The sequence below is a fragment of the Cetorhinus maximus genome, chromosome 12 (assembly GCF_964194155.1).
Source record: "Cetorhinus maximus chromosome 12, sCetMax3.hap1.1, whole genome shotgun sequence".
In the NCBI taxonomy this organism is placed as follows: domain Eukaryota; kingdom Metazoa; phylum Chordata; class Chondrichthyes; order Lamniformes; family Cetorhinidae; genus Cetorhinus; species Cetorhinus maximus.
Window position 1 is genome coordinate 73584779 of NC_135890.1, and position 25564 is coordinate 73610342.

At 41.6% G+C, this 25564-nt stretch overlaps 1 protein-coding gene across 1 annotated transcript in view; it reads right to left on the minus strand.

Moving 5' to 3' along the window:
• ppil2 (peptidylprolyl isomerase (cyclophilin)-like 2) overlaps positions 1-25564 on the minus strand; it is a 406540-nt gene that overhangs the window by 142145 nt on the left and 238831 nt on the right. The window contains exons 13-14 of the mRNA XM_078553895.1: positions 19531-19620; positions 8080-8113 (exon numbers count right to left, since the gene is read on the minus strand). Of these exons, the coding sequence (XP_078410021.1) occupies positions 8080-8113; positions 19531-19620 (124 nt within the window). The remainder of the gene's footprint in view (positions 1-8079; positions 8114-19530; positions 19621-25564) is intronic.

Below are 25564 nucleotides of genomic sequence, written 5' to 3' on the forward strand. Positions count from 1 at the left end.
CATGCCATTTGACCCATCTGGTCTTGGCAGGTGTTTATGCTCCGCACAAGCTGCCTAAAACGCTACTTCATCTAGCCTCATCAGCATCACTTTCTATTCTTCTCTCCCTAACCTACTTATCTAGCTTCCTCTAATGGCATATATGTCATTTGCCTCAACTACTCCTTGTGGTAGCAAATTGCACACTCTAACAACTCTCTTGGTAAATAAGCTTCTTTTGAATTCTTTATTGCATTTATTATTGACCACGTTATATTTATTATTCCTAATTTTGGAGTTCCCCCAAAAGTGAAAACATTTTTTCTATGTATAACATATAAACAATATGTTTCCCTTATGAATAAAGAATGGAGGAACCCACCTTTTCAGCCTTGAAAGGAAGCTACAGGTATACAAAATGGTAAATAGTAGAGAAAAGGTAAATCCAAGACACTAGTTCAATTAAATTGGGGCACAATGGAACAGATTCAAATTGGTAAAAGGCAAAGTTTTGACTGTCAGGAAACTATTCAATGCACATGGAATGGAGTTCTGGGCAGGAGAGAGGTGACAAAAATCTGGCATAATTTAAGACAGTTAGATGTGTGATGGACGCCTTTAGAGACTTTCTGGATGGCTGGGTTGTTAATATTGCCCAAACAGCCTTCCTCTTCCATAGCTTATCTTGTGATATATATAGATCTGGGAAGTAAGGAGGTATGTCGATTTCTTAACTAGTTTTTCTCCAAAGTGCTAATAAGAGCTTTTGAGGTGAAATAGTTCATAATTGTGATTGCTGCAGGTGATTTTAAGGTAGGTTTATTTTTATTTTTCTGTATGTTATTTAAATTGGTCTCAGGTATACATGATTTGTTATAATAATCCTTGAAGAAAGTGCTTTCCATTCTTTATTTTATGACAGTTTTGGTCCTAGAAGCGAACTTCAATGCATGCATTGTACTTATTTAAGAGCAACCTATTTAAGAAAGAACTGAGTTGCTTCAAAGATGGCTGATAATAAAGGTTTTCTTGATGTTCAGAAGTTGGTGGTTAACAGCCCTTCTCAGGATCATCTGTCCTGAAGCATTGCTGAAGCAGAGAGAATCTCGAGAAACATGTGGTCCGCAAATTCAGACTGGAATACCTTTGTTCAGGCAATGGCAAGATGCAGGGGAGCAAGATTGCAAAGCACAGAACTGAAAAGGTATCTTTACTATAAAAGAGCAACATTTCCAAATGGATAGTGCTTGAAAAGAACTTGTTAAAAGGCATCTTCTCCTACTCCTATTTATACGCTGGAAAGAGCCAACTTCAGGGTGATATGCATATCATATCACTTCAAAGAGGCAGTTTGAGAACCAACTTTACAAGGTGAAGCCAATTGAAATCAAACTCAGTTATGTTTTACTTTGTGCTATCAGGATGAAACTCACAGTAGCTCGAGCTGCACCAGAAGATACTGTTTCCTAGGATAAAATCTATTTTTTGATTTGGAGTTTGTTAAAGTTGATGAGTTGAGTTATCCTGTAACAGCATTAAATTGAAATGGGATTTTGGACACTGCCTATGTTAAATATTGGCAGAGTTTTAGTGCCTGCAAGAGCTTCTCATTATTTCCAAAAAAACATTTTATCCATTAGGCCACTTTCAGCAATGCTCCTTGCTGGGGCACACTCTGTCCTCATTAAGGAAAATAATACAAGGTAAAGACCCCCATCCATTTAAACAGTTGCTTATTTTACCATTTTCTAAACTGCAAGATATACAGCTTTGAAAATGTTAAGTTAAACGGTACAGGCTTAAGAAACAACTTCTCTAAGGACATACCTAGCTCGTACAGAACTAATGTTGTACATCATGTTGACCAGAATAAACTTCTCTGTCACCAGAGTTTTAAAAAAATATTTCACACCTGGTTTCCTGAGGTAGGTCCACCTAAAGTGACTGGAGTTGTTGGACATAACATGTATCTGCAATTATCAACAGTGACTGCATAATCAGCTTCAGTGATAACTTCTGTACACTAAATAATGGACAATATTAGGAGATATATTTTCTGGCAGGGATGGATTTTTATCATTACCCTTCTTTAGGCTTTCTAATTTGCTTCGGCCAAAGTGTACAATCAATCTCATTAAAAAATCCAGTTCCAAACAGTATAGTACAAAGGGCGTAAACCTGCCTCTCAATTAAATTGATTCCCAGGACTCCCCGCTACTGTTTGGGACAGGACAAAACTGATTTTAATCAGTAATGACATTCTACACTACAGGGAAGCCTGAAAAATGCATTAATGCTGGTGATAGAACTTTGAACACCATGCTCTTCTGCCTGGAGGATTGCATGCTGTAAGTAGTTCCTGTGGGGAATATTGAGGGTAAAGTAAAGGTGGCAGAGTATCTGAATTTATCAATGCAAGGTTGAAGATCATTAGTGACATTGCAGGACTTGGAAGAACTTGTGAGATCTGTTGCCACGTTGGCATTTGTGATGGTGCAAACCTTCACCACATGTATTTAATAAAATGGTAGAACTCGTAGAATTATCAGTGTGATTGAAAACATGTTATACAACATCAGTTGGAGAATTATTTGACAAAAGAGAAATGAAAAGATAAAAATATAACAGATAAAAGGCAGACTCAACATTTCATCTTTTCAGAAATAATTTTTTTAAAAGTCATTGAATATTAGCAAATTCAGGGCTAGTAAAAAAGCAGCAGGTATATAGATTATAAAAATTCCTTATGCTATTGTCCAGGCAAGTCCAATTACAGCTAGCCAGATAATCCAGGAGTGGAGAGAGCCGGACCTGCAAGGGACACGTCTACTCGGGCAGCGGATAAATAGAGGGCGAGGCTCAGGGCCTTCATTCACCTTCCAGGAGCGGAGACAGCTGGACCTGTGAGGGACACCTCTACTCAGGCAGTGGATAAATAGAGGGTGAGGCTCGGGGCCTTCACTCACCTTCCAGGAGCAGGTACAGCTGGACCTGGTAGGGACACCTCTACTTGGGCAGCAGGCTGAGTTTGAAAAAAAATCCAGGAGTGACATCGCAGGAAGTTCACTCGTTCGTGAGAAGCTGCCATTAGAGAGTGTGTTTAAACAGCTTTAAACTAGAAAAACATATCATTAGTAGCTGCTTGGATTTCAGTAAGGAAGGCTAGCAATAGGGAATTAAGTTAAATCAAGTCAAAGTGAAATAAAATGATAAAGTAAACCAAAGTAAGATAAAGTTAGCGTCAGTGTAGTAAAGTTAAGTTACTAGTCATTTATTCTACTCATTCTACTTACTCAAAGTGTAATAAATAGTTTTTAGAGTTATGGGATGTGGCAGGTCAGCTCGGCCAAGCAAAATGTACATCCTGCGGTATGTGTGAAGTTGTGGACGCACCATGTGTCCCTGCCAAACACATCTGTCGGAAGTGTCACCAGCTGTACAAGCTTGAGATCAGGGTTTTGGAACTTGAGCGGTGGCTGGACCCACTGTTGTGCATCCGCAAGGCAGAAAACTATGTGGTTAGCATGTTTAGGGAGATGGTTACACCACAGGTTAGAAGCGTACAGCTAGAGAGGGAATGGGTGACCGCCAGGCAGTCTAAGAGAACCAGGAAGGTAGTGCAGGAGTCCCCTGAGTCTAACCTGCTTGCTAATCGGTTTTCCATTTTGAATGCTGATGAGGACAATGGTTCCTCAGGGGAGTGCAGTCAAAGCCTAGCCTGTGGCACCACAGGTGGCTCAGCTGTACAGGAGAGGAAGAAGAAGAATGGAAGGGCAATAGTGATAGGGGATTCCATAGTCAGGGGATCAGGGAGGCGTTTCTGCAGCAGTAAACATGACTTCAGGATGGTGTGTTGCCTCCCTGGTGCCAGGGTCAAGGATGCCTTAGAGCAGCTGCAGGACATCCTTCGGTGGGGGGGGGGGGGGGGGGGTAATTCAGCCAGAAGTTGTGGTCCTCATTGGTACCAACGACATAGGTAGGAAGAAGGATGAGGTCCTGAAAGCAGATTTCAGGGAGTTAGGAAGGCGATTAAAAACCAGGGCCTCAACAGCAGTAATCTCAGGGTTACTCCCTGTGCCACGTGCTAGTGAGCATAGGAATAAGAGGATTGATCAATTAAATAAGTGGCTGGAGAACTGGTGTAGGAGGGAGGGCATCAGATTTCTGAGGCATTGGAACCAGTTCTGGGGCAGGTGGGACCTGTATAAACTGGATGGGTTACATCTTAACAGGATTGGGACTAATATACTCGCAGGGAGATTTGCTAGTGCTGTTGGGGTGGATTTAAACTAGGGGGGTGGGAACCTGAGGGTTGGCCCAAATTGGATGAAAGTAAAGTTGGTAACAGGAAGTAGTAGTGAGACTTAAAGGCAGGAGAAACAAAGCAGAGCATTGAGTATGCTTCGAATGAGGAATGATGTCAAAAAGACAAAGTTAAGGGCACTCTGCCTGAATGTGCACATCATTCGCAATAAGGTAGATGATCTAAAGGCACAAATAGAGGTAAATGGGTATGATATAATTGCCATTATGGAAACATGGCTGCATGGTGACCAAGACTGAGAACTAATTATTCAAGGATATTCGACGTTTAGGAAGGACATACAAGAAGGGAAAGGAGGTGGAGTTGCACTGATAATAAGGGATGGGATCAGTGCATTACTAACGGAGGATCTCAGATTGGAAGAACCCTGTGTGGAGTCTTTTTGGGTGGAGCTAAGAAACAGCAAAGAACAGCAGACATTGGTTGGAATTGTTTATAGGCCACCAAACAAGTAGTGGTAATGTGGGGAATGGTATTAATCAGGAGATTAGAGAAGCATGTAGCATGGGCAACACAATAATCATGGGTGACTTCAATCTGCATATAGACTGGGTAAACCAATTGAGCACTAATACTGTGGAAGATGAGTTTCTGGAGTGTGTTAGGGATGGTTTTCTAGAGCAGTATGTTGAGGAGCCAACAGGACAGGCTATTTTAGATCTAGTATTATGTAATGAGAAAGGGCTAATTAATAATTTTGTTGCAAAAGAACCTTTAGGGATGAGTGACCACAATATGATAGAGTTTTACATGATGTTTGAAAGTAAGGTAGTTCACTCTGAAGCAAGGGTGTTAAAGTTGAATAAAGGAAATTATGAAGACATAAGGGACAAATTGGCTGAGGTGGACTGGGAAAATACATTAAAAGGTATGACTGTACATTCGGGAATGGATCATCTTCAAATAACTGTTACCTAGCTTATAGCACCTATACATTCCTTCAAAGTGCAAAAACCCCAAAAAAGTCAGTCAACTGTGGCTGGCAAAAGAAGTTAGGGATTGTATAAGATTAAAAGAAAAGGCTTATAAAGTTGCCAGAAGTAGTAGTAAACCTGAGGATTAGGAGGTTTTTAGAATACAGCATAGGAAAACCAAGAAACTGGTAAAGAAAGGGAGAATAGAATATGAATGCAATCTCGCAAAAATAAAAACGGACTGTAAAAGCTTCTACAGGAATGTAAAAAGGAAGCATTTGGCTAAGACAAATGTGGGTCCATCACAGGCAGAGTCAGGAGAATTCATAATGGAGAACAGAGAAATGGCGGAGAAACTAAGTGATTACTTTGTGTCTGTTTTCACAGGAAGATATGGGAAATCTCCCAGAATTAGAAATCCAAGGGACTAGGGAGAATGAGGAGTTGAAGGAAATTAGTGTAAAAAAGGTTATATTGGAGAAATTAATGGGATTGAAAGTTGATAAGTCCTGGGACCTGATATTCTGCATTCCACAGTGTTGAAAGAAGTTGCTATATAGTGGATGCATTGGTGATCATTTTCCAAAATTCTACAGATTCTGGAATGGTTCCTGAAGATTGGAAGGTAGCAAATGTCACCCCACTATTTAAGAAGGGAGGGAGAGAGAAAACAGGGAACTACAGGCCTGTTAGCCTTACATCAGTAGTAGGGAAAATGCTAGAATCTATTATAAAGGATGTGATAAATGGATACTTGGATAATCATGATCTGATTGGGCATAGTCAGCATGGATTTGCGAATGGAAAATCATGTCTGACGAAATTGTTGGAGTTTTTTGAGGATTTTACCAACAAAATTGATAAAGGAGAGTCAATGGATGTAGTATACTTGGATTCTCAGAAGGCTTTTGATCAAGTCCCCCACAGGAGGTTGATTAGCAAAGTAAAGGCACCTGGGATAGGAGGCAATTTACTGGCATGAATTAAGGATTGGCTAACAGGCAGAAAACAGAGAGCAGGAATAAATGGGTCATTCTCGCATTGGCAGGCTGTGACTAGTGGGGTACTGCAAAGAACAGTACTTGGGCCCCAGCTGTTCACAATATATATCAATGATTTGGATGTGGGGACCAAATGTTATAGTTCCAAGTTCGCGGATGATATAAAGCTAGGCGGGAATGTATATTGTGAGGAAGACGTAATGCGGCTACAGGAGGATTTGGACAGACTTAGTGAGACGGCAAAAACATGGCAGATGCAATATCATGTGGAAAAATGTGAGGTTATCCACTTTGGTAGAAGGAAAAGATGTGCAAAGTATTTCTTAAATGGTAAGAGATTAGAAAGTGTAGATGTACAAAGGGACCTGGGCGTCCTTGTCCATAAATCACTGAAAGCTAACATGCAAGTGCAGCAGGCAATTAGGAAGGCTAATGGAATGTTAACTCTTATTGCAAGAGGATTTGAGTACAAGAGTAGTGAAGCCTTGCTTCAATTGTATAGAAGCTTGGTTAAACTGCACCTGGAGTACTGTGTGCAGTTTTGGTCCCCTTACCTCAGAAAGGATATTATTGCCATAGGGAGAGTGCAACTAAGGTTCACCATACTTATTCTGGGGATGGCGGGATTGTCCTATGAAGAGAGATTAGGGAAACTGGGCCTGTATTCTCTAGAGTTTTGAAAAATGAGAGGTGATCTCATTGAAACCTACAAAATACTTAGATGCAGGTAATCATTCAAAAAAAGCATTCCAGAAATTGCAAGTACTTCAACTTTAATTAAACACAAAAACAACAGTCCAACAGGAGGTTACTTTCCAATCATTTACGAAAAGCAAAATTCCTGGAGTTTTAAATGGCGAGGTAGGTGATGATGTGCAAGAATCAGATTTAGATGTTCAGCATCAGTCCAAAACTCCCCTGGTTAGGGAGTCTAGAACCAGGAGACACAATTTCAAATAAGGAGGAAGCCACTTAGGACCAAGATGAGGGAAAATGTCTTTACTCAGAGGGTTGTGAATCTTTGGAAGTCTCTACCCCAGAGGGTTGTGGAAGCTTAGTCATTGAGTATGCTTGAGGCAGAGAATGATAGATTTCTGATTAACAATAACATAAAAGGTTTTGGGGATACTGTGGGTAAAAGGCATTGAAGTGTTCGATCAGCCATGATTGTATTGAATGGTGGAGCAGGCTCAATAGGCTGAATGGCCTTCTCCTGTTCCTATGTTCCTAAGCTTTGCCAGGCTTGTGAGGGGTAGACTAGGCAACAATTTTGCAATGTTCATTTCACACAAAGCTATGATAATGGTGTTATCACACCCTATGAGCGGATGGGATGACCAATGTGGCCTTAGGACTCTCGTGTTCTTTAAAAAAAAAACTTTTGATTCCAAAATCAACTGATGACTGAAGCCACTAGAGTGAATGTCTCTTGTCCAATGCAGCTCTACGCCAGGAAGAGCTGGGTGACGAAGTCCGGAGACAATACACAGGAGATCTGATAAGCTTCAAAGCTTGTTGCTGGCTAGCGCAGCCCTATTTGTGCACTTGGAATCAGTACTCTGCACATTAGTGTTTGGATTTCCCATCAAGGAAAGGAACATGGCGTTTTGCTCAATCTCCCTTCTTGATCAGGTGAAGAAAATACAATTTCTCTTCCAATGTTGTCAAAAAAAGTGCCATGCATATAAAGCTGCCTGAAGTGAGGGTGGTGCTGAGATCACATTGCATTTACTGTGTCATCGTCTCTTACTTTGTTTATAAAATGATCGAGTGTTTCATTGGAACCTTTACAAGACAACACTGCTGCATTATAAATATGAATGGATGGCAAACATAAAATCAAATGTAGACCAAATCTTACCAGTGCCCGTACCAGTGGGGTCACCTCCTTGAATCTGGAAAAAAGAAAGAAGCCACCTTAACAGCAGCAACAACTTGCTTTTCTAAGTTGCTCTACATGTACAGAAAATAATTCTCATTGCATTCTGCACAGGGGAGGGAAATCCAGAAACTATTGATAGACTAGGCACTGAGCAGTATGGAAAAATGGAAATGAGTAAACTTAGGAGGGGCAAGAAGGTATAGGTAAAGAGAAGTGTACTGAGGGGGTGTTTGAAAGCAGGGATAGGGTGACAAGGCTGAGGACCTAGGGATGGAATTCCCAAAGACAGAAGCATATTGATGCACAAGGGTGGCCTTAGCAAAGAAACGGGAACATGGAGCAACTTAAGTGTGAGAGGAACAGATAGCTTGAAAGGGCACATCAGATGACAAGATATCACTCGGTTGAGATGGAGCAAGAAGAGAACATCTGAAATCAAGTACAAAAACATGGTCAGTTCGCTGGGGTATGAGGATCCAGTGGTGCTTGGTGAGGACTGGGTGCCAAGAACGTGGGACTTTGTTGGGGTAAGGATGTGTCCGTGGCTTTACGAATGAGTTGTAATTTGTATAGGAGATTTGAATTTCAGTACAAACCAATAATGGGGTATTGCAGCTGCAATTTCAGATCGCTGGCTTCAAAGAAGTGGCCAACCATTTTCATTATAAATCATTTACATGGAATCAAAGATTTGTGCAGCACAAAAGATAGTCATTCCGTCTGGCATTCCTGTGCTGGCTCTTTGAAAAAGGTATCCCCAATCCTTTGTCCTTTCCCAATATTCTTTTAGTTTTTATCCCCCAATATTTATCCATATCCTTTTCAAAAGCTGTAGTTGATCTCCTGAGGCATTTCACGCAAAGGGCAGTGGGGAGCCCGACGTTTGCCACCAAAACTGTCTCAAACCGATCTCTGGGAGACATTTAATTACTGCATTTCCCCCAGTAGGGTGGAGAACCCACCCCCAAGAGCTGCTGGACAATCGGAGGCCGGGATCTCTCTATTAATTGCAGCACCGCCAGGAAGGGTGGCTGCTGCCGTTAATACACTTGGGCCTTTACCAGGGTACATACTAAGATCTCTGGAGAAAGGTAAATGAGGGCAACTTAGGGGGGTGGTGTGGGTGGTGGTCAGAGGAAAGGGCAGGGAGTGGCTCTCTGCAGTACTCCCACTTCCCAATGCCAGATCCCTCAATCAAGTACCAAGTGCCTTTGAACAAAGGACTTTGCCTAAAAGGCTGCAAAGAAACCGCACAGTATTTGCCTGCCAGTCTCCCCGCATGCTGGCTGAATAGCAGCAGCAAAGGGATGAGGCCCTTAAGTGGGGAAGGTAGCAAGTTCCCAACTCTGAACCCTCACGCACGATCAAACACGCCCCCCACCCCCCCAAACCTTGGGACTTGCCTCCGGGGAGGGCATTAAATTCAGCCCGAATAGTCAAGAGCACATTTATAATGGCAGTCAGCTTGTAAAGTTGCCACGATACAATTCTACTCTCCTGCCAGTGGTTGTGCCACGGTGTCTCCATTGGGGAAGTGTATAATTACAGTGCAACAGGTTTTACATAGTTTCCAATATAAATGTGGTTGGAGGGATTTACATTAGAAAAGGTGGTCAGACATGTAAGCAGATGTAATTGACTAGGTTGATCTCCAGTGGCATTGCACACAGAGTATGGAGATCAAAGTTCCCATCAGGCGAAGCGAGGTTGGAGGCTAAGGGATATTTAGACCAATGTACACAAATGTTAAGTCACCAATTTAAAATGATAGTGTCCTTATTTTTACGTATTTCAGCTGTACACTCCTAATTCCAGACTTATAAAGAAAGCTGTTATGCAAACTTACCACAGTAATTACACTCTCCAGTCAACAGTGGCTCATAACTAATGCTGTTTTGTTTACTTATTCTTTCATGTGGGTGCCGCTGACTAGGCCAGCATTTGTTGTCCATCCCTAATTGTGTTTGAACTGAGTGGCTTGCTACACCGTTTCAGAGAGTAGTTAAGTGTCAACCACATTGTTGTGGGTCTGGAGTCACATCTAAGGACAGCAGATTTCCTTCCCTAAAGGACATTAGTGAACCAGATGGGTTTTTACGACAATCAACAATGGTTTCAATGATTATCAATTCCAGGTTATTAATTAAATTTAAATTCCACCAGCTGTTGTGGTGGGATTTGAACCCTTGTCCCCTGAATTAGCCTGGGCCTCTGGATTACTAGTTCAGTGACATTACCACTACATCACCATCTCCCTGGTGACCGAGTGAATCTCTTCTGTACCCTCCTAATAACCTTGAAATCCTTCCCAAAGTATGGTATCCAAAACTGGAACACAATATTTCTACCTAATTCATCATTTTTATAGCTTTAGCATTAGCTGTTTGCTTTTCTACTGAATGGCCCAATTTATAAAGCTTAAGATGCCATATGCTTGCTCTTTTCTTTTTCAGCTGGTTCCACCTGTTGCCCCACATTTAAAGATTGGTGTATGTGTACCTCAAGTGTTTTTGCTGCTTTACTCTTTTCAGCATATAATACTTCTGATTATTCTTGCTTCCAAAATGTATCACTTCACTATTTGTCCACATTAAATTGTATCCGATACTCATCTGCCGAATGTCATTTTGTTTATGTTCTCCTGAAATCACAATTTTCTCCAAAGTTAACAATGCTGTCTAATTTTGTGTCATTAACCTGAAACATTAACTCAGTTTCTCTCTCCAACGATGCTGCCTGACCTTCTGAGTATTTCCATAATTTTCTGTTTTTATTTCAGATTTACAGAATCCGCAGCATTTTGCTTTTGTAAACAACAACTTATCGTTATATAGCACCTTTAACTTAATAAAATATCTCAAGGCACTTCACAAGAGGATTATAAAAAATATGACACCAAGCCACAAAAGAAGATATTAGGTCAGATGACCAAAGGCTTGGTCAAAGGAGTGTCTTAAAGGAGAAGTAACAAGGGGGAGAGGCACAGAATGGGTATTCCAGAGCTTAAGGCCCAGCAATTGAAGACATGGCCATTCAGGGATGCTCAAGGGATCTGAGTTGGAGGAGCACAGATATCACAGAAGGTTGATGTGCTGGAGGAGATTTTAGAAATGGGGTGGGTCATGGCCATGGGTGGGTTTGAAAACAAGGATGTGAATTTTAAAATCAAGGCATTGCTTGACTGGGGGCTAATGTAGATCAACGAGCATAGGGGTGATAGGTAAACAGGATTTGGTGCATGTTAATACATGGGCAGCAGGGTTTTGGATAACCTCAAGATTTTCCCTCCCTAAAAGCACTGTGGGTGTACCTACACCACAGGGACTGCAGCAGTTCAAGAAAGCAGCTCACCACCACCTTCTCAAGGGTAATTAGGGATGGGCAATAAATACTAGCCTAGCCAGTGACGCCTACATCCTGTAAATAAATTTTTTAAAAGTTTACTGAGGATAGAATGTGGGAGACTAACCAAGGGTGTGTTGGAATTGTCAAGTCTAGAGGTAACAAGATTTTGAGAAACCATTCCCACTTGTGGAAGGATTGAGAATGATGGGGCACGGGTTTAAAGTAATTGGTAAAAGAAGCAAAAGCCAACATGAGGGAAATCTTTTTCACGTAGTGAGTGGTTAGGGTCTGGAATGCACTGCTTTAGAGTGTGGTGAAGCAGGTTCAACTGAAGTGAAGTGGATTCAAGTGAAGTCGGGAGATGCTATGAAGGTGGAAATTGGTGGCCTTATCATAGTGCAAATTTGTGGTCGGAAGCTCATCTTGCAGTCAAATGTGACACCAAGATTGTGAACAGTGTGGTTTAATCTCAGACTGTTGCAAGGGAGAGGGATGGAGTCAGTAACTAAGGAACAAAGTTTGGAGCACAAACCAAAAACAATAGCTTTAGTCTTCCCAATATTTAACTTGAGGAATTGGACCAGTACCAGATGTTGGATAAGCAATCTGATAATTCAACAACAATGGAGCAGTTGAAAGAGTTGGTGGTGAAGTTGAGCTGGATGTTGTCAGTGTGTGAAAACCAATGCTGTACTTTCAGATGACGTCGCCAAGAGGCACATGTATATGAGAAGTAGGAAGGGGCCAAGGACATGTGCTGAAGGAATCTACAGTGGTTTCACATACACAATGCAGGATGTCACATTGATGCAGTCAGAGCGCTCTATTGGTTAGGATTAAGATGCATCAAAGCAGGTTTTGTATCAAGGTAATGTTGTGCTTGATTTGGAAGTGATTAATGAGATAGTGCCGGGGGAACTTCACTCTTCCTCTAACCCAATATATGAAAATATATAATATTCATTTTATATATATAATACATACATGCAGTGCTTCATGATACAAATAAAGTGTCTGTACTAGATATTCTCTCATGATCAATGCCATGCATCCTATGTCTTTTATGATCGAGTATACCTTTACAACCCAATATCCTGTCATACAATCTTGGGACCCATGGGTTGTAACAATTCAATTTCGTGTCATAAGAAATAGATATTCTAGCCTTACATGTGCCACCAAATGTGCTCCTCCTGTCTTCCAAAAGTCAAATTGATTACCACATTAGTGATGAGGTCAAATATAAAAAGACAAGCAGGTTTATTTTACAGATAAATAATGAATGAAAAAGATGACACTTTGGCACAAAGTATGAAGACAGTCAATATGAACGAAATATTACAATTTTTAAAAGGTTTTCAGCAGCAGTGAGACCTGGGTGGGATTTTCTAGCCCTGTTGTGGTGGGACCTTCTGCGGGAGACTCAGCAGCCCAGCCAAAAGTCCACTGACTTTTGGCGGGACCCAAAGATCCCAGTGGCTGGTGGGACTGGGTAATCCTGCTCATGGTGTGTATGTAAAAAATCTTTGAGGGTGGCAGGACAAGTTGAGAAGGCTGTTAAAAATCAAAAGGATCCTTGGCTTTATTAATAGAGGCATAGAGTACAAAAGCAAGGAAGTTACACTATTGGATTGCTACTTGAAAAGAGAGAATATGCAAGGTTACAGGGATAAGAAAAGGGAGTGGAGACTAGGCGGAATGCTCTTTCAGAGATCCAGTGCAGACATAATGGGCTGAACGGCCTCCTTCTGCACTGTAAAGATACTATGATACTGTGAAATCTTTATAAGCACTGGCTCAGCCTCTGCTGGAGTATTGTGTTCAATTCAGGACACCTTATTTTAGGAAGTCTGTCAAGGCCTTGGACAGGTTGCAAAGAGATTTACTAGAATAGTACCACGGATGAGGGATTTCAATTATGTGGAGAGACTGGAGATGTTGGGGTTGTTCTCAGTAGAGCAGAGAAATTTAGGAGGAGATTTAATAGTGGTGCACAAAATCATGAATTGTTTCGATAACTATTTCCAGTGCCAGATGGGTCAGCAGCTTGAGGACACAGATGTAAAGTGATTACCAAAGAACCAGAGGTGATCTGAGGAGACCTTTTCATTTACACACCAAGTTGTTGTGATCTATGGTGCACAGCCTGAAAGGGTGGCAGAAGCAGATTTGATAGTAATGTTCAAAACAGAGTTTGATAAATTCTTAGATAAAAGCAAAAAACTGCGGATGCTGGAAATCCAAAACAAAAACAAAAATACCTGGAAAAACTCAGCAGGTCTGACAGCATCTGCGGAGGGGAACACAGTTAACGTTTCGAGTCCGTATGACTCTTCAACAGTTCTGTTGAAGAGTCATACGGACTCGAAACGTTAACTGTGTTCCCCTCCGCAGATGCTGTCAGACTTGCTGAGTTTTCCAGGTATTTTTGTTTTTGATAAATTCTTGAAGGGAGAAACTTACAGGGCTCTAGGGAAAGAGCAGGGGACTGCGATTCATTGGATAATTCTACTAAAGAGTTGGCACAAATATGATGAGCCAAATGGCCTCCTTCAATGCTGTATCATTGTATGATTCTGTTTATAGTAAATCTTGCCTTAACTGAACTTAATTCCATACTAGAGAAAATAACAAGATGTGCCACGCTGTCTCTGTTAGCATATTAAATACACTCATTTCATTGCAGAGTTCTCTCAAATTGGTTAGACCTGACCTAAATGAAAGAACTTTCACTCTCTAAAAGCTCCCTTAGAGTTTGTGATTTATAAGATCAAAGAATTTACAACAGAGGAGGCCTCTCTGCTCCTCATGCCAGTGCGGGCTCTTTGAGCTGTCCAATTTAGTACCACACCCATGTTTCCTGATGATTCTGCAAATTAGTCCCCTTCAAGTTCATGTCTAATTGTCTTTTGAAATTTCCAATGGAATCTCATTTCATTACCCTGTCAGGTAATGTTTTCCAGATCTTAGCAACGCTCTCATTTTCCCTGTACTGCTTTTGTCAATGATTTTAAATCGATGACCTCTCGTTAGCAAACTATTTGCCAGAGGAAATAGTTTCTTGTCACTTCCTGTCAAATCCCTCAGAATTTGAATACCCCTAATAGATCTGCACTTAACCTCAATGGTTAACTGAGTTTCAGTTTCTCCAATTCCTACCTATTTGAAGTTTCTCATCCCTGGTATCAACCTTGTAATCTTCCTCTATGACCTCTCCTTAGCTTTGACATCCTTTCTAAAGTGCGGTTCCCAGAATTATACACTATACTTCAGTTGAGGTTTATTCAGGTATTTGTAAAATTGGAGCTCAACTTCCTTGTTTTTGTAGTTGGCGCCCCTGTTTACAAAGTCAAGTCTCCCAAGGATTTGTGAATAGATATCTGAAGATCCCACAGCTCCTGCACCCTCCTTAAAATAGTATCATTTAGATTATACTGCCTCTCTATGCTGTTTCTCCAATGATGTATCATTTGACACTTATCCAAATCAAATTGCACCTGCCGTGAGTCTGCCCTTTTCACAAATTTATGTTCTCCTCAAGTCTGCTACTATGGCACTCACTAATTACCACATTTTCAAATGTTGTGTCACCCCAACCTCTGACATTGTACAAAAACAGAAAATACCGTAAATACTTAGTAGGTCAGGCAGCATCTGTGAAGAACGAAACAAGAGTTAACATTTCAGGTTGATGCCCTTTCGTCAGACCTGGGAAAAGTTAGAAATGTAATAGGTTTTAAGCAAATGAAAGGGGGAAGGTAGGAAAAAGCACAAGACGACAGGTCTGTGATAGGGTGGAACACAGGAGTTTGAATGGTTAAAAAAAGGGTTGGTGGAGCAAGGCCAAAAGAGAGTAATAATGGGACAAGTAAAGGAACAAAAAAACGTGACTGGAGGAGGTGTGAATAGCAGAATCATGAACAGCTCTCATCTAAAAGTAAAGATAAGAGAAAAATGAGTGTTAAAAAAAACCTGCAATGAAAAAAACAAAATATGCGTACAGGTTATGGCCTCATAAATGTTAAGTCCAGAAGGCTGTAAATGCCTAATGTGCTGCTGTTCTTCAAGCTTACTTTGCACACTGGAACACTGCAAGAGACTGAGGACAGAGGGGTCAGCATGAGAGCAAGGTGGAAAAATTAAAATGACATGTGACCGGATATTCAGGGTCATGCTTAGGGACAGAATTTTCTGATTAAAAAAATCATCACTTCAGCTGTTTTGCTTAGATCTAATCCACATCCCCAGTATGTGGCTGCTGAGTGGATTTAATCTCTCATGAACTAAATTGAATTTGATAGGAACATTTTGATGTCAATTATGAATTGACATCTGGTAAATTCCTAGTTCCCTATGACAAGGTTTTGGCAAGTAGAGCTCCCTGTTAACTACTACTTCCTAAATAGTCAAAAAGTAAATGTGTGGCTTCCACTATAATTTGAAATGTTATTTCTTGGGAATTTTTCCTCTCCCTTTTGAAGGACTTCAAGGTGCTCAACACAACTCTGGTAATCTTCTCCAGAGGGCAGCAACTTTCTGCGAAAAGAAATACCTACCCAACATTTAATGAAACCCTTTGCCTAAGGATAATATATTCATGCCCACCCCAGTTCTTCCATTCCTATCCAATTAAAATAACCTGTCCAACTGGACAGATTCTAATGCCTTCATCATTTTGAATTATTTTTTATTCATTCACGGGATGTGGGCTTCACCGGCTGGGCCAGCATTTATTGCCCATCCCTAGTTGCCCTTGAGAAGATGGTAGAGAGTTGTCATCTTGAACCGCTGTAGTCCATGTGGTGTAGGTACACCCACAGTGCTGTTGGGAGGGGAGTTCCAGGATTTTGACCCAGCGACTGCCTTATTCATATTTCCTGTAAGCCTTTGTTTAACGACTGAAAATTACCCTATATCATTTAACCTATTTAGAAAAAAAGGAGCCCTAACACTGAGTTTCAATTTGAGTGCATTCTTCTGTACTTAAAACTGCACTTTCAAAATCCGCCCCCCCACCACCCAGCCCTAAATTTGCAACAGTTCTCTCCCTTCAGGTGTTGTCCCTCTCTCTTTTAAATCTGCTCTCAACACGCTTCTCAAAAAACCACCCCTTGACCCCATCATCCTTGCAAACTAATTGCCCCCATCTCCAACTTCCCTTTCCTTTCCAAAGTCCCTGAACATGTTGTCACCTCTGAAATAGTACACATCTTATCCAGAACTCCATGTTTGAATCCCTCCTATCAGGCTTCCGCCTGTGCCACAGTACTTAAATGGCTCTTATCAAAATCATAATTGACATCTTATGTGACTGTGACAATGATAAATTATTTCTCCTTGTCCTTCTCAACCTGTCTGCAGTCTTTGACACGTTGACCACACCATCCTCCTCTAATGCCACTTCAGTGTTGTCCAGCTGGGTGGGATGGCTGTCACCTGGTTCTATTTATCTAACCGCAGCCAGAATGTCAATTACAATGCTTCTCTTCCTCCTCCGCATTGTTACCTCTGATGTCCCGTAGGACCTGTCCTTGGCCTGCTCCTATTTCTCATCTAAGTGCTACACCTCAGCGATATCACCCGAAAGCACAGTGCTAGTTTTTACAAATATGCTGATGGCACCCAGCTCAACCTCACCACCACCTTTTTTGACTCCCCCACTGTTGCTGAATTACCAGACTGCCTATCCAACATCCAGCACTCCAGTGCTCCTCCAGTTAAATAGTGGGAAGACTGAAGCCACTATTTCTGATCCCCACTTTTTCTGGCAACTGCCCAAGGCTAAACCAGACTGGTTGTAATATTGGCATCACATATGACTGCAAGATGAGTTTTCGACCACATATTCATGGCATCATTATGACTGCCCATTTTCACCTCCGGAAGGTTACCCAACTCTGCCCGCCTCAGCTCACCTATTGCTGAAATCCTCACATCATGCCTTTGTTACCTCTAGAATTGACAATTCCAATGCACTCCTGGTTGGTCTCCCGCATTCTATCCTCCATAAACTTGAGATCATCCAAAATTCTGCTGCCCATGTTCTAATTCACACCAAGTCCCGTTCATCTATGGGCCCCGTGCTCGCTGACCTACATTGGCTCACAGTTGTGAAATTTTTTGATTTTAAAATTTTCATCCTTACTTTCAAATCCATCCATGGCCTTGCCCCTCTGTAACTCTGTAATCTCCTCCAGCCCCAAAGCCTCTGAGATATCTGCGTTTATCTAATTCTGACTTGAGTAATCCTGATTTTAAACATACCACCATAGCCGGTGGCTATGTCTTCCGGTGCATAAGCCCTAAGCTCTAGAATTCCTTCTCTGCCTCACTTTCCTCCTTTAAAATGGTCCTTTGAACCTATCTCATTCACCAAATCTTTGGTCATCTGACCTTAAATTTAATGGCTCAGTGTCATATTTTGTTCTCTAATGCTCTTGTGAAACACCTTGGGAAGTTTTAACACATTAAAGAAGCAATATAAAAATAAGTTACTGTTAAGGCTAGTGAAATTTACTTTTGAGGTATGATTTGTCTATGCAACCATGTAGTCATGTTGCCACCCCAGACCAATCAGCAACATTGGAATGTCGAGAATCTACAATATCATTTATACAGATAAACAATTGCAAATCTTTCAATTTTGACTGTCGAAGTTTAGACTAACAAACTGCTGTAACATACAAATACATTAATACAGCAATAATTTTTAACATTTCATAAGGGATTTCAAAAACATTTGAATAGCTCCTTTCATATATTGAACTGTTTTGCAAAATTGGTAAAGTGGAAATGGAGCATATTTCCACTTTTTTAAACTAGTCACCATGTGGATAATACTGGCAAAGCTGCATTTAGCAATTTCACTCTCAGCAACATCATCTACTATGTCCAACTCAACTACAACATCGACTAGATGCATATAATTCTCCATCTGTTCAGCACCAGCATGCCTAGACTCCAAATGCACTGGTGTAAATGTTACAATTTGCAATCCAGCTGCCTTATTGGTCTTTGAGCAAGATTAAGTTCTGAGTAGTTTTATGCTACGGACTTGTGTTCACTAGGACTGAATTGTGTGTGTTCAAAATTACCTCAGGGTAGGGTACTTACTGCTGTCAGAGGCAGAAAAGGGACTTTCACTACATCTAAAAGAAAAAGATCGGTGTGCTGATTCACTGAGCTAACAGGCTAGACAGTGTTAACACCAAAGCTTGCTATTTCATAAAAGTTTCTCTTTCGTACTTCATTACTCCTAAGATGTAACATTTAGAAAACGAGGAGAGGTGCTCCATACTGTATTGATTTTCAAGATTTTTCAAACAAAACTTGACCCAAATCTTCAAAGGTCTGAGGTATTTTTTCCAAGTTGCAGCTTCTTGTGAATTTGTACAGTATATACAATCTCACACCCCACCCTTACACTGCAGGGAACCATACCTCACTGGATGAATGTCAGCACTGTACTATAACGAGGGAACAATAAGCAGCAAACTAGTAAGTAGGAAGGAACTTGAAAGATGGTAAAGTATGGGGACAGATAAGTTTAAGGAGGCACAAAGGTGGTTTCACTATATTTTTTAGTTAGGACTATAGGATAACCAGTAAATACGCTGTGTATTTCAAAATTATATCTAAAATTAGCCAACTTTAAAAATCCAGAGTAATTTTACCACATTTGAGCCAGAGAAATCGATTGTTTTTAATAGTATTTAGAAGAGTCGTTCTGCAAAAAAATAGGACCATTTGATTGAATCCTAATGCTTGACAACACTAGATTAAGCTGCAGGTTGAACACTGGTCTGAGTAGTACTCATGAAATGCTTTTAGCAAAGTAGATTTAAAAAGGGCTGTCATATTCTAAAATATGGTCTATCCTTTTTCTCTCACTAACTTCAATGAAACCTACAACATAAAGACTGCTTTCAACTGTTGGGTTCGTGAAAAGTATTTGAATACTGTTTTTTTTAAAAGTCAGGGCATTGATCATTGTTCTTGCAATGCAGTGAATGATATTATGCAGCAGACATTTCAAACAGGTCTTACACCGAGCATGCTACACGTCAGCAGCAGTAGTAGACTCACCATGAAGTTCCGAATAGATCGGTGAAAGATTGTTCCATCATAATATCCCTTTTTGCACAGTTTGATGAAATTTTCACATGCCTTTGGAGTCTATAAAAATCAAACAGAGAAAAGAAACAACTTTATATTCCTGCTACCAAAAAGATGATAAAAAGGGGAAAAGTAGAATACGAGAGTAAACTAGACAGGACTAAAAAAAGATTGTAAGAGCTTTTACATGTATACAAAAAGGAAGAGAGTAGCTAAAATAAACATTGGTCCCTTAGATGCAGAGACAGGAGGAATTATTATAGGGAATGAAGAAATGAGGCAGAGGCTTTGAACAAATATCATGTGTCTGTCTTCAGAGTAGAAGACTCAAGTTGCAAACCAGAAATAAGGGGATAACAAAGATGCTAAAAAATTAGGAAATTATGTAATTAATATCAGCAGGTAAAAGCCACTCGAGAAACTTAAGGGACTAAAATCCAACACATCCCCAGGACCTGTTGGCCTACATCCTTGTGTGCAAAAAAAGATAGCTGCAGAGATAGTGGATGCACTGGTTATGATTTTCCAAAATTCCCCAGATTATGTAACAGTCCATTAGGTTGGAAGTTAGCAAATGTAACACCGCTATTCAAGAAAGGAGGGAGAGAGAAAACCGGCCAGTTAGCCTGACATTAGTTGGGAAATTGCTGGAATCTATTATTAAGGAAGTTTTAACAATGCATACAGAAAATCATAGTATGATTAAACAGAGTCAACATGGTTTTATGAAAAGGAAATAGTATTTGACACATTTATTAGAGTTCTTTAAGGATGTAAAACCAGTAGGGTAGATTAAAGGGGAACCAGCAGATGTAGAATAAGAAGTAAGTTGTGGGGAGAACTCAGAGAGACTGCAAAGAGGTATAGACAGGTTAAGTGAGTGGGCAACAAGATGGCAGATGGAGTATAATGTGGGTAAGTGTGAAATTATTCACTTTGGTCATAAGAATAGAAAAGCAGAATTTCTTTTTAAAGGCATGTAAAAGCTGATGCTCAGAGAAACTCAAACAAGTAACACAAAGTTAGCATGCAGGTACAGCAAGCAATTAGGAAGACAAATGGCATGTTAGCCTTTATTGCTAGGGGATTGACGCACAGAAATAAAGAAGTCTTGCTACAATTGCACAGGGCTTTGGTAAGACCACATATGGAATACTATGCACAGTTTTGGTCTCCATGTTTAAGGAAGAGTATACTAGCATTGGAGGCAGCACAATGAAGGCTCACTAGATTGTTCCCTGGGATGAGAAGGCTGTCCTATGATGAGATGTCTATGTTCTCTGGAGTTTTAAAAGAGTGAGAGGTTATCTCATTGAAACATACAAGATTCTGAAGCGCTTTGACAGAGTAGACACAGAAGTTATTTCTGCTGGCTAGGAAATTTAAAATATGGGGGCACATTCTTGGAATAAGGGGGTGATCATTCGAGCGGAGGAGAAATTTCTTCTCTTAAAGGGTTGTGAATCTTTGAAATTCTCCACCCCAGAAGATTGCAAATGCTCTGTTATTGAATATATTTAAGGCTTGGGTAGACAGATTTTTGGTCTCTCAGGGAATCAAGCGATATGGGGAGCAGGCACCAAAGAGGAGTTGAAGCCCAAGATCAGCCATGATCATGTTGAAAGGCAATGTAGGCTTGCTGGGCTTTAATGGACTACTCTTGCTCCTATCTCTTGCATTCTTGTATGTAGTCAAAAACCCCTCTATCAGACTTTCCAGCATCTGCAGCATTTTACTTAAGTTACCATTGCTTATGACATGTGGAACTGAGAGAATAAAAGCATGAGGAAGAATAAGAATGGAGCCAGGAGGATAGAAGAGCATGAGAAAGAGCGACAGCAGAGCCGGGAGGATAAAAGAGTGCGAGAAAGAGCACAAGTGGAGTCGGGAGGATAAAAGAGCACGCAAAAGAGTGAGAACAGAGCCGGGAGGATAAAAGAGCGAGAGCGAAGGCAGAGCCAGGAGGATAAAAGAGCGAGAGCGGAGCCAAGAGGATAAAAGAGTGAGAGCGGAGTCAGGAGGATTAAAGAGCGAGAGTGGAGCTGGGAGGATAAAAGAGCTAGCTACTGCTGCTCTCCTGGTGTGGGTCTCCGTGGACCAAACAGATTTGAAGAAAATCAAGTGTGATGTCATAGGGAACTAGGTAAGTGACTGGTTGGTGAATATTTTATTTGTTTGAACATAACATAAGAACTAAGAGCAGGAGGAGGCAATTCAGCCCCTCGAGCCTGCTCCGCCATTCATTACGATCATGACTGATCTCATTTCAGCCTCAACTCCAATTTCCCGCCCTCTCCCCATAACCTTTCAACCCATTACTAATTAAAAATCTGTCTATCTCCTCCTTAAATTTATTCAACGTCCACTGCACTCTGAGGTAGTGAATTCCACAGATTCATGACCCTTTGAGAAAAGTAATTCCTCCTCATCTCTGATTTAAATCTACCACCCCTTATCCTAAAACTATGGCCTCTCGTTCTAGAATGCTCCAGAAGGGGAAACATCCACTCCATGTCTACTTTGTCTGTCCCCTTTAGCATCTTATATACCTCAATTAGATCTCCTCTCATCCTTCTAAACTCTAGTGAGTATAGGCCTAAACTGCTCAATCTCTCCTCATAAGACAAGCCCCGCATCTCTGGAATCAATCTAGTGAACCTCCTCTGAACCACCTCCAGTCCAACTACATCCGTCCTCAAGTAAGGGGACCAAAACTGTGTACAGTACTCCAGGTGCGGTCTCACCAATGCCTTGTACAGTTGCAACAACACTTCCCTATTTTTATACTCTATTCCTTTTGCAATAATTGCCAAAATTCCATTTGCCTTCCTTATTATCTGCTGTACCTGCATACGAGCTTTCAGCGATTCATGCATGAGGACACCCAGATCCCTCTGCACTGAAGTATTCTGAAGTTTTTCTCCATTTAAATAATAAGTCGCCTTTTTATTCTTCCGACCAAAATGGATAACCTCACACTGTACAAGCTGGACGGGTTGCACCCCAGCAGGACCGGGACCAATATCCTCGTAGGAGTATTCGCTAGTACTGTGGGGGAAGTTTAAACTAGAGTGGCAGGGGATGGGAACCTGAGCAGGGAGCCACAAGGGAGGGAAACAAAGATAGAATGAAGGGCAGAAAAGTAGAAAGCAAAAGTGGAAGGCAAAGGGCTAGCAGCTAATAGGGCCATAGTACAAAAAGAAAGTGCTAAAATGTGAAAAAGACAAATCTAAAGGCACTGTATCTCAATGCACAGAGCATTCACAATAAGATAGATGAATTAACTGCAAATAGATGTGAATGGGTACGATATGATTGTGATTACGGAGACATGGCTGCAGGGTGACCAAGATTTGGAAATGAATATCCAAGGGTATTCGATATTTAGGAAGGCCAGGCAAAAAGGAAAAGGAGGTGGGGTGGCATTGTTAGTTAAGAATGAAAACAGTGCAACAGTGAGAGAGGATATTGACTCAGAAAATCTAGATATGGAATCGGTCTGGGAGGGCCTAAAAGCAACAAGGGGCGGAAAACATGAGTGGGAGCTGTCTACTGGCCTCCAAACAGCAATGATAAGATAGGGGACAGCATTAAACAGGAAATTAGAGATGCATGTAACAAGGGTGCTACAGTAATCAAAGGTCACTTTAATCTGCATATAGACTGGGTAAACCTAATTAGCAATAACACTGTGGTGGATTAATTCCTGGAGTACATGAGAGAAGTTTTTTTTCAGCCAGTACATCGAGGGTCAAACTAGTGAACAGGCTATCCTAAATTTGGTATTGTGCAATGAGAAAGGGTTAATTATCTTGTTGTGCGTTGTCCTTTAGGGAAGACTAATCATAATATGAGAATTCTTCATTAGGATGGAAAGTGAAGTAGTCCAATCTGACACGACGGCCCAAAATCTAAACAAAGGAAACTACAAAGGGTTGAGTGGCGAATTGGCTACGATAGATTGGGGAACTTCATTAAAAGGCATGACGGTGGATAGGCAATTACTAATCTTTAAGGAACTAATGCATGCATTGCAACAGTTATACATTCTTTTCTGGCGCAAAAACACAACAGGACAAACAGCCCAACCATGACTAACAAAAGAATCCTTTTTGTTTTTATTCATTCACGGGACGTGGGCTTCACTGGCTGGACCAGCATTTTTGCCCATTACTTGTTGCCCTTGAGAAGGTGGTGTTGAGCTGCCTTCTTGAACTGCTGCAGTCCATGTGGTGTAGGTACACCCACAGTGCTGTTAGGAAGAGAGTTCCAGGATTTTGACCCAGCAACAGTGAAGGAATAGCGATATATTTCTAAATCAGGATGGTGAGTGACTTGGAGGGCAACTTCCATGTGGCGGTGTTCCCATCTATCTGTTGCCCTTGTCCTTCTAGATGGTAGCGGTCGTGGGTTTGGAAGGTGCTATTGTAGGAGCCTTGGTGACTTCTTGCAGTGCATCTTGAAGATGGTACACACTGCTGCTACTTTGCGTCAGTGGTGTAGGGAGTGAATATTTGTGGATATGGTGCCAATCAAGCAGGCTGCTTTGTCCTGGACGGTGTCAAGCTTCTTGAGTGTTGTGGGAGCTGCACTTATCCAGGCAAGTGGGGAATATTCCATCACACAGTGAATTGGCTGGAGGCTGGCATTTGTGATGCTGGGGACCTCCACTTGGCACTCCTGACTTACACCTTGAAGATGGTGGACAGGCTTTGGGGAGTCAAGAGGTAAGTTACTCGTCACACGATTCCTAGCCTCTGACTTGCTCCTGTAGCCACAGTATTTATATGGATATTCCAGTTCAGTTTCTGGTCAATGGTAACCCCCCAGGATGTTGATAGTGGGGGATTCAGTGATGGCAATGCCACCAAACATCAAGGGATGATGGTTGGATTCTCTCTTGTTGGAGATGGTCATTGCCTGACACTTGTGTGGCACGACTGTTACTTGCCACTTGTCAGCCCAAGCCTGGATATTGTCCAGGTCTTGCTGCATTTGGATATGGACTGCTTCAGTATCTGAGGAGTCGCGAATGATGCTGAACATTGTACAAACATCAGCGAACATCCCCATTTCTGACCTTATGATGGAAGGAAGGTCATTGATGAAGCAGATGAAGATGGTTGGGCTGAGGACAATACCCTGAGGAACTCTTGCAGTGCTGTCCTGGAGCTGAGGTGGCTGACCTCCAATAACCACAACTATCTTCCTTTGTGCCAGGTATGATTCCAACCAGCAGAGAGTTCCCCCCCCCTCCCAGTGACTCCAGTTTTGCTAGGGTTCCTTGATGCCACACTTGGTCAAATGCAGCCTTGATGTCAAGGACAGTCACTCTCAAACCTCACCTCAGGAGTTCAGCTCTTTTGTCCATGTTTGAACCAAGGCTGTAATGAGGTCAGGAGCTGAGCGGCCCTGGCAGAACCCAAACTGAGCATCAGTGAGCAGATTATGGCTAAGCAAGTGCCGCTTGTAGCATTTTTGGTGTCCACTTCCATTAATTTACTGATGATCGAGAGTGGGCTGATGGGGCTGTTATTGGCTGGGATGGATTTGTCCTGCTTTTTGCGTACAGGAAATACCTGGACCATTTTCCACATAGCCGGGTAGATACTGGTGGTGTAGGTGTACTGGAGCAGCTTGGCTAGGGGCGCGACAAACCCTGGAGCACAAGTCTTCAGTACTTTTGCCGGAATGTTGTCAGGGCCCATAGCCTTTGCAGTATCTAGTGCCTTTAGCCGTTTCTTGATATCACGTGGAGTGAATCGAATTGGCTGAAGGCTGGCATCTGTGATGCTGGGGACCTCCACTTGGCACTTCTGGCTGAAGATTGTTGCAAATGCTTCAGCCTTATCTTTTGCACTGAAGTGCTGGGCTCCTCCATCATTGAAGAAGGGGATATTTGTGGAGCCTCCTCCTCCAATGAGTTGTTTAATTGTCCACCACCATTCAGCACTGGATGTGGCAGGACTGCAGAGCTTAGGTCTGATCCGTTGGTTGTGGGATC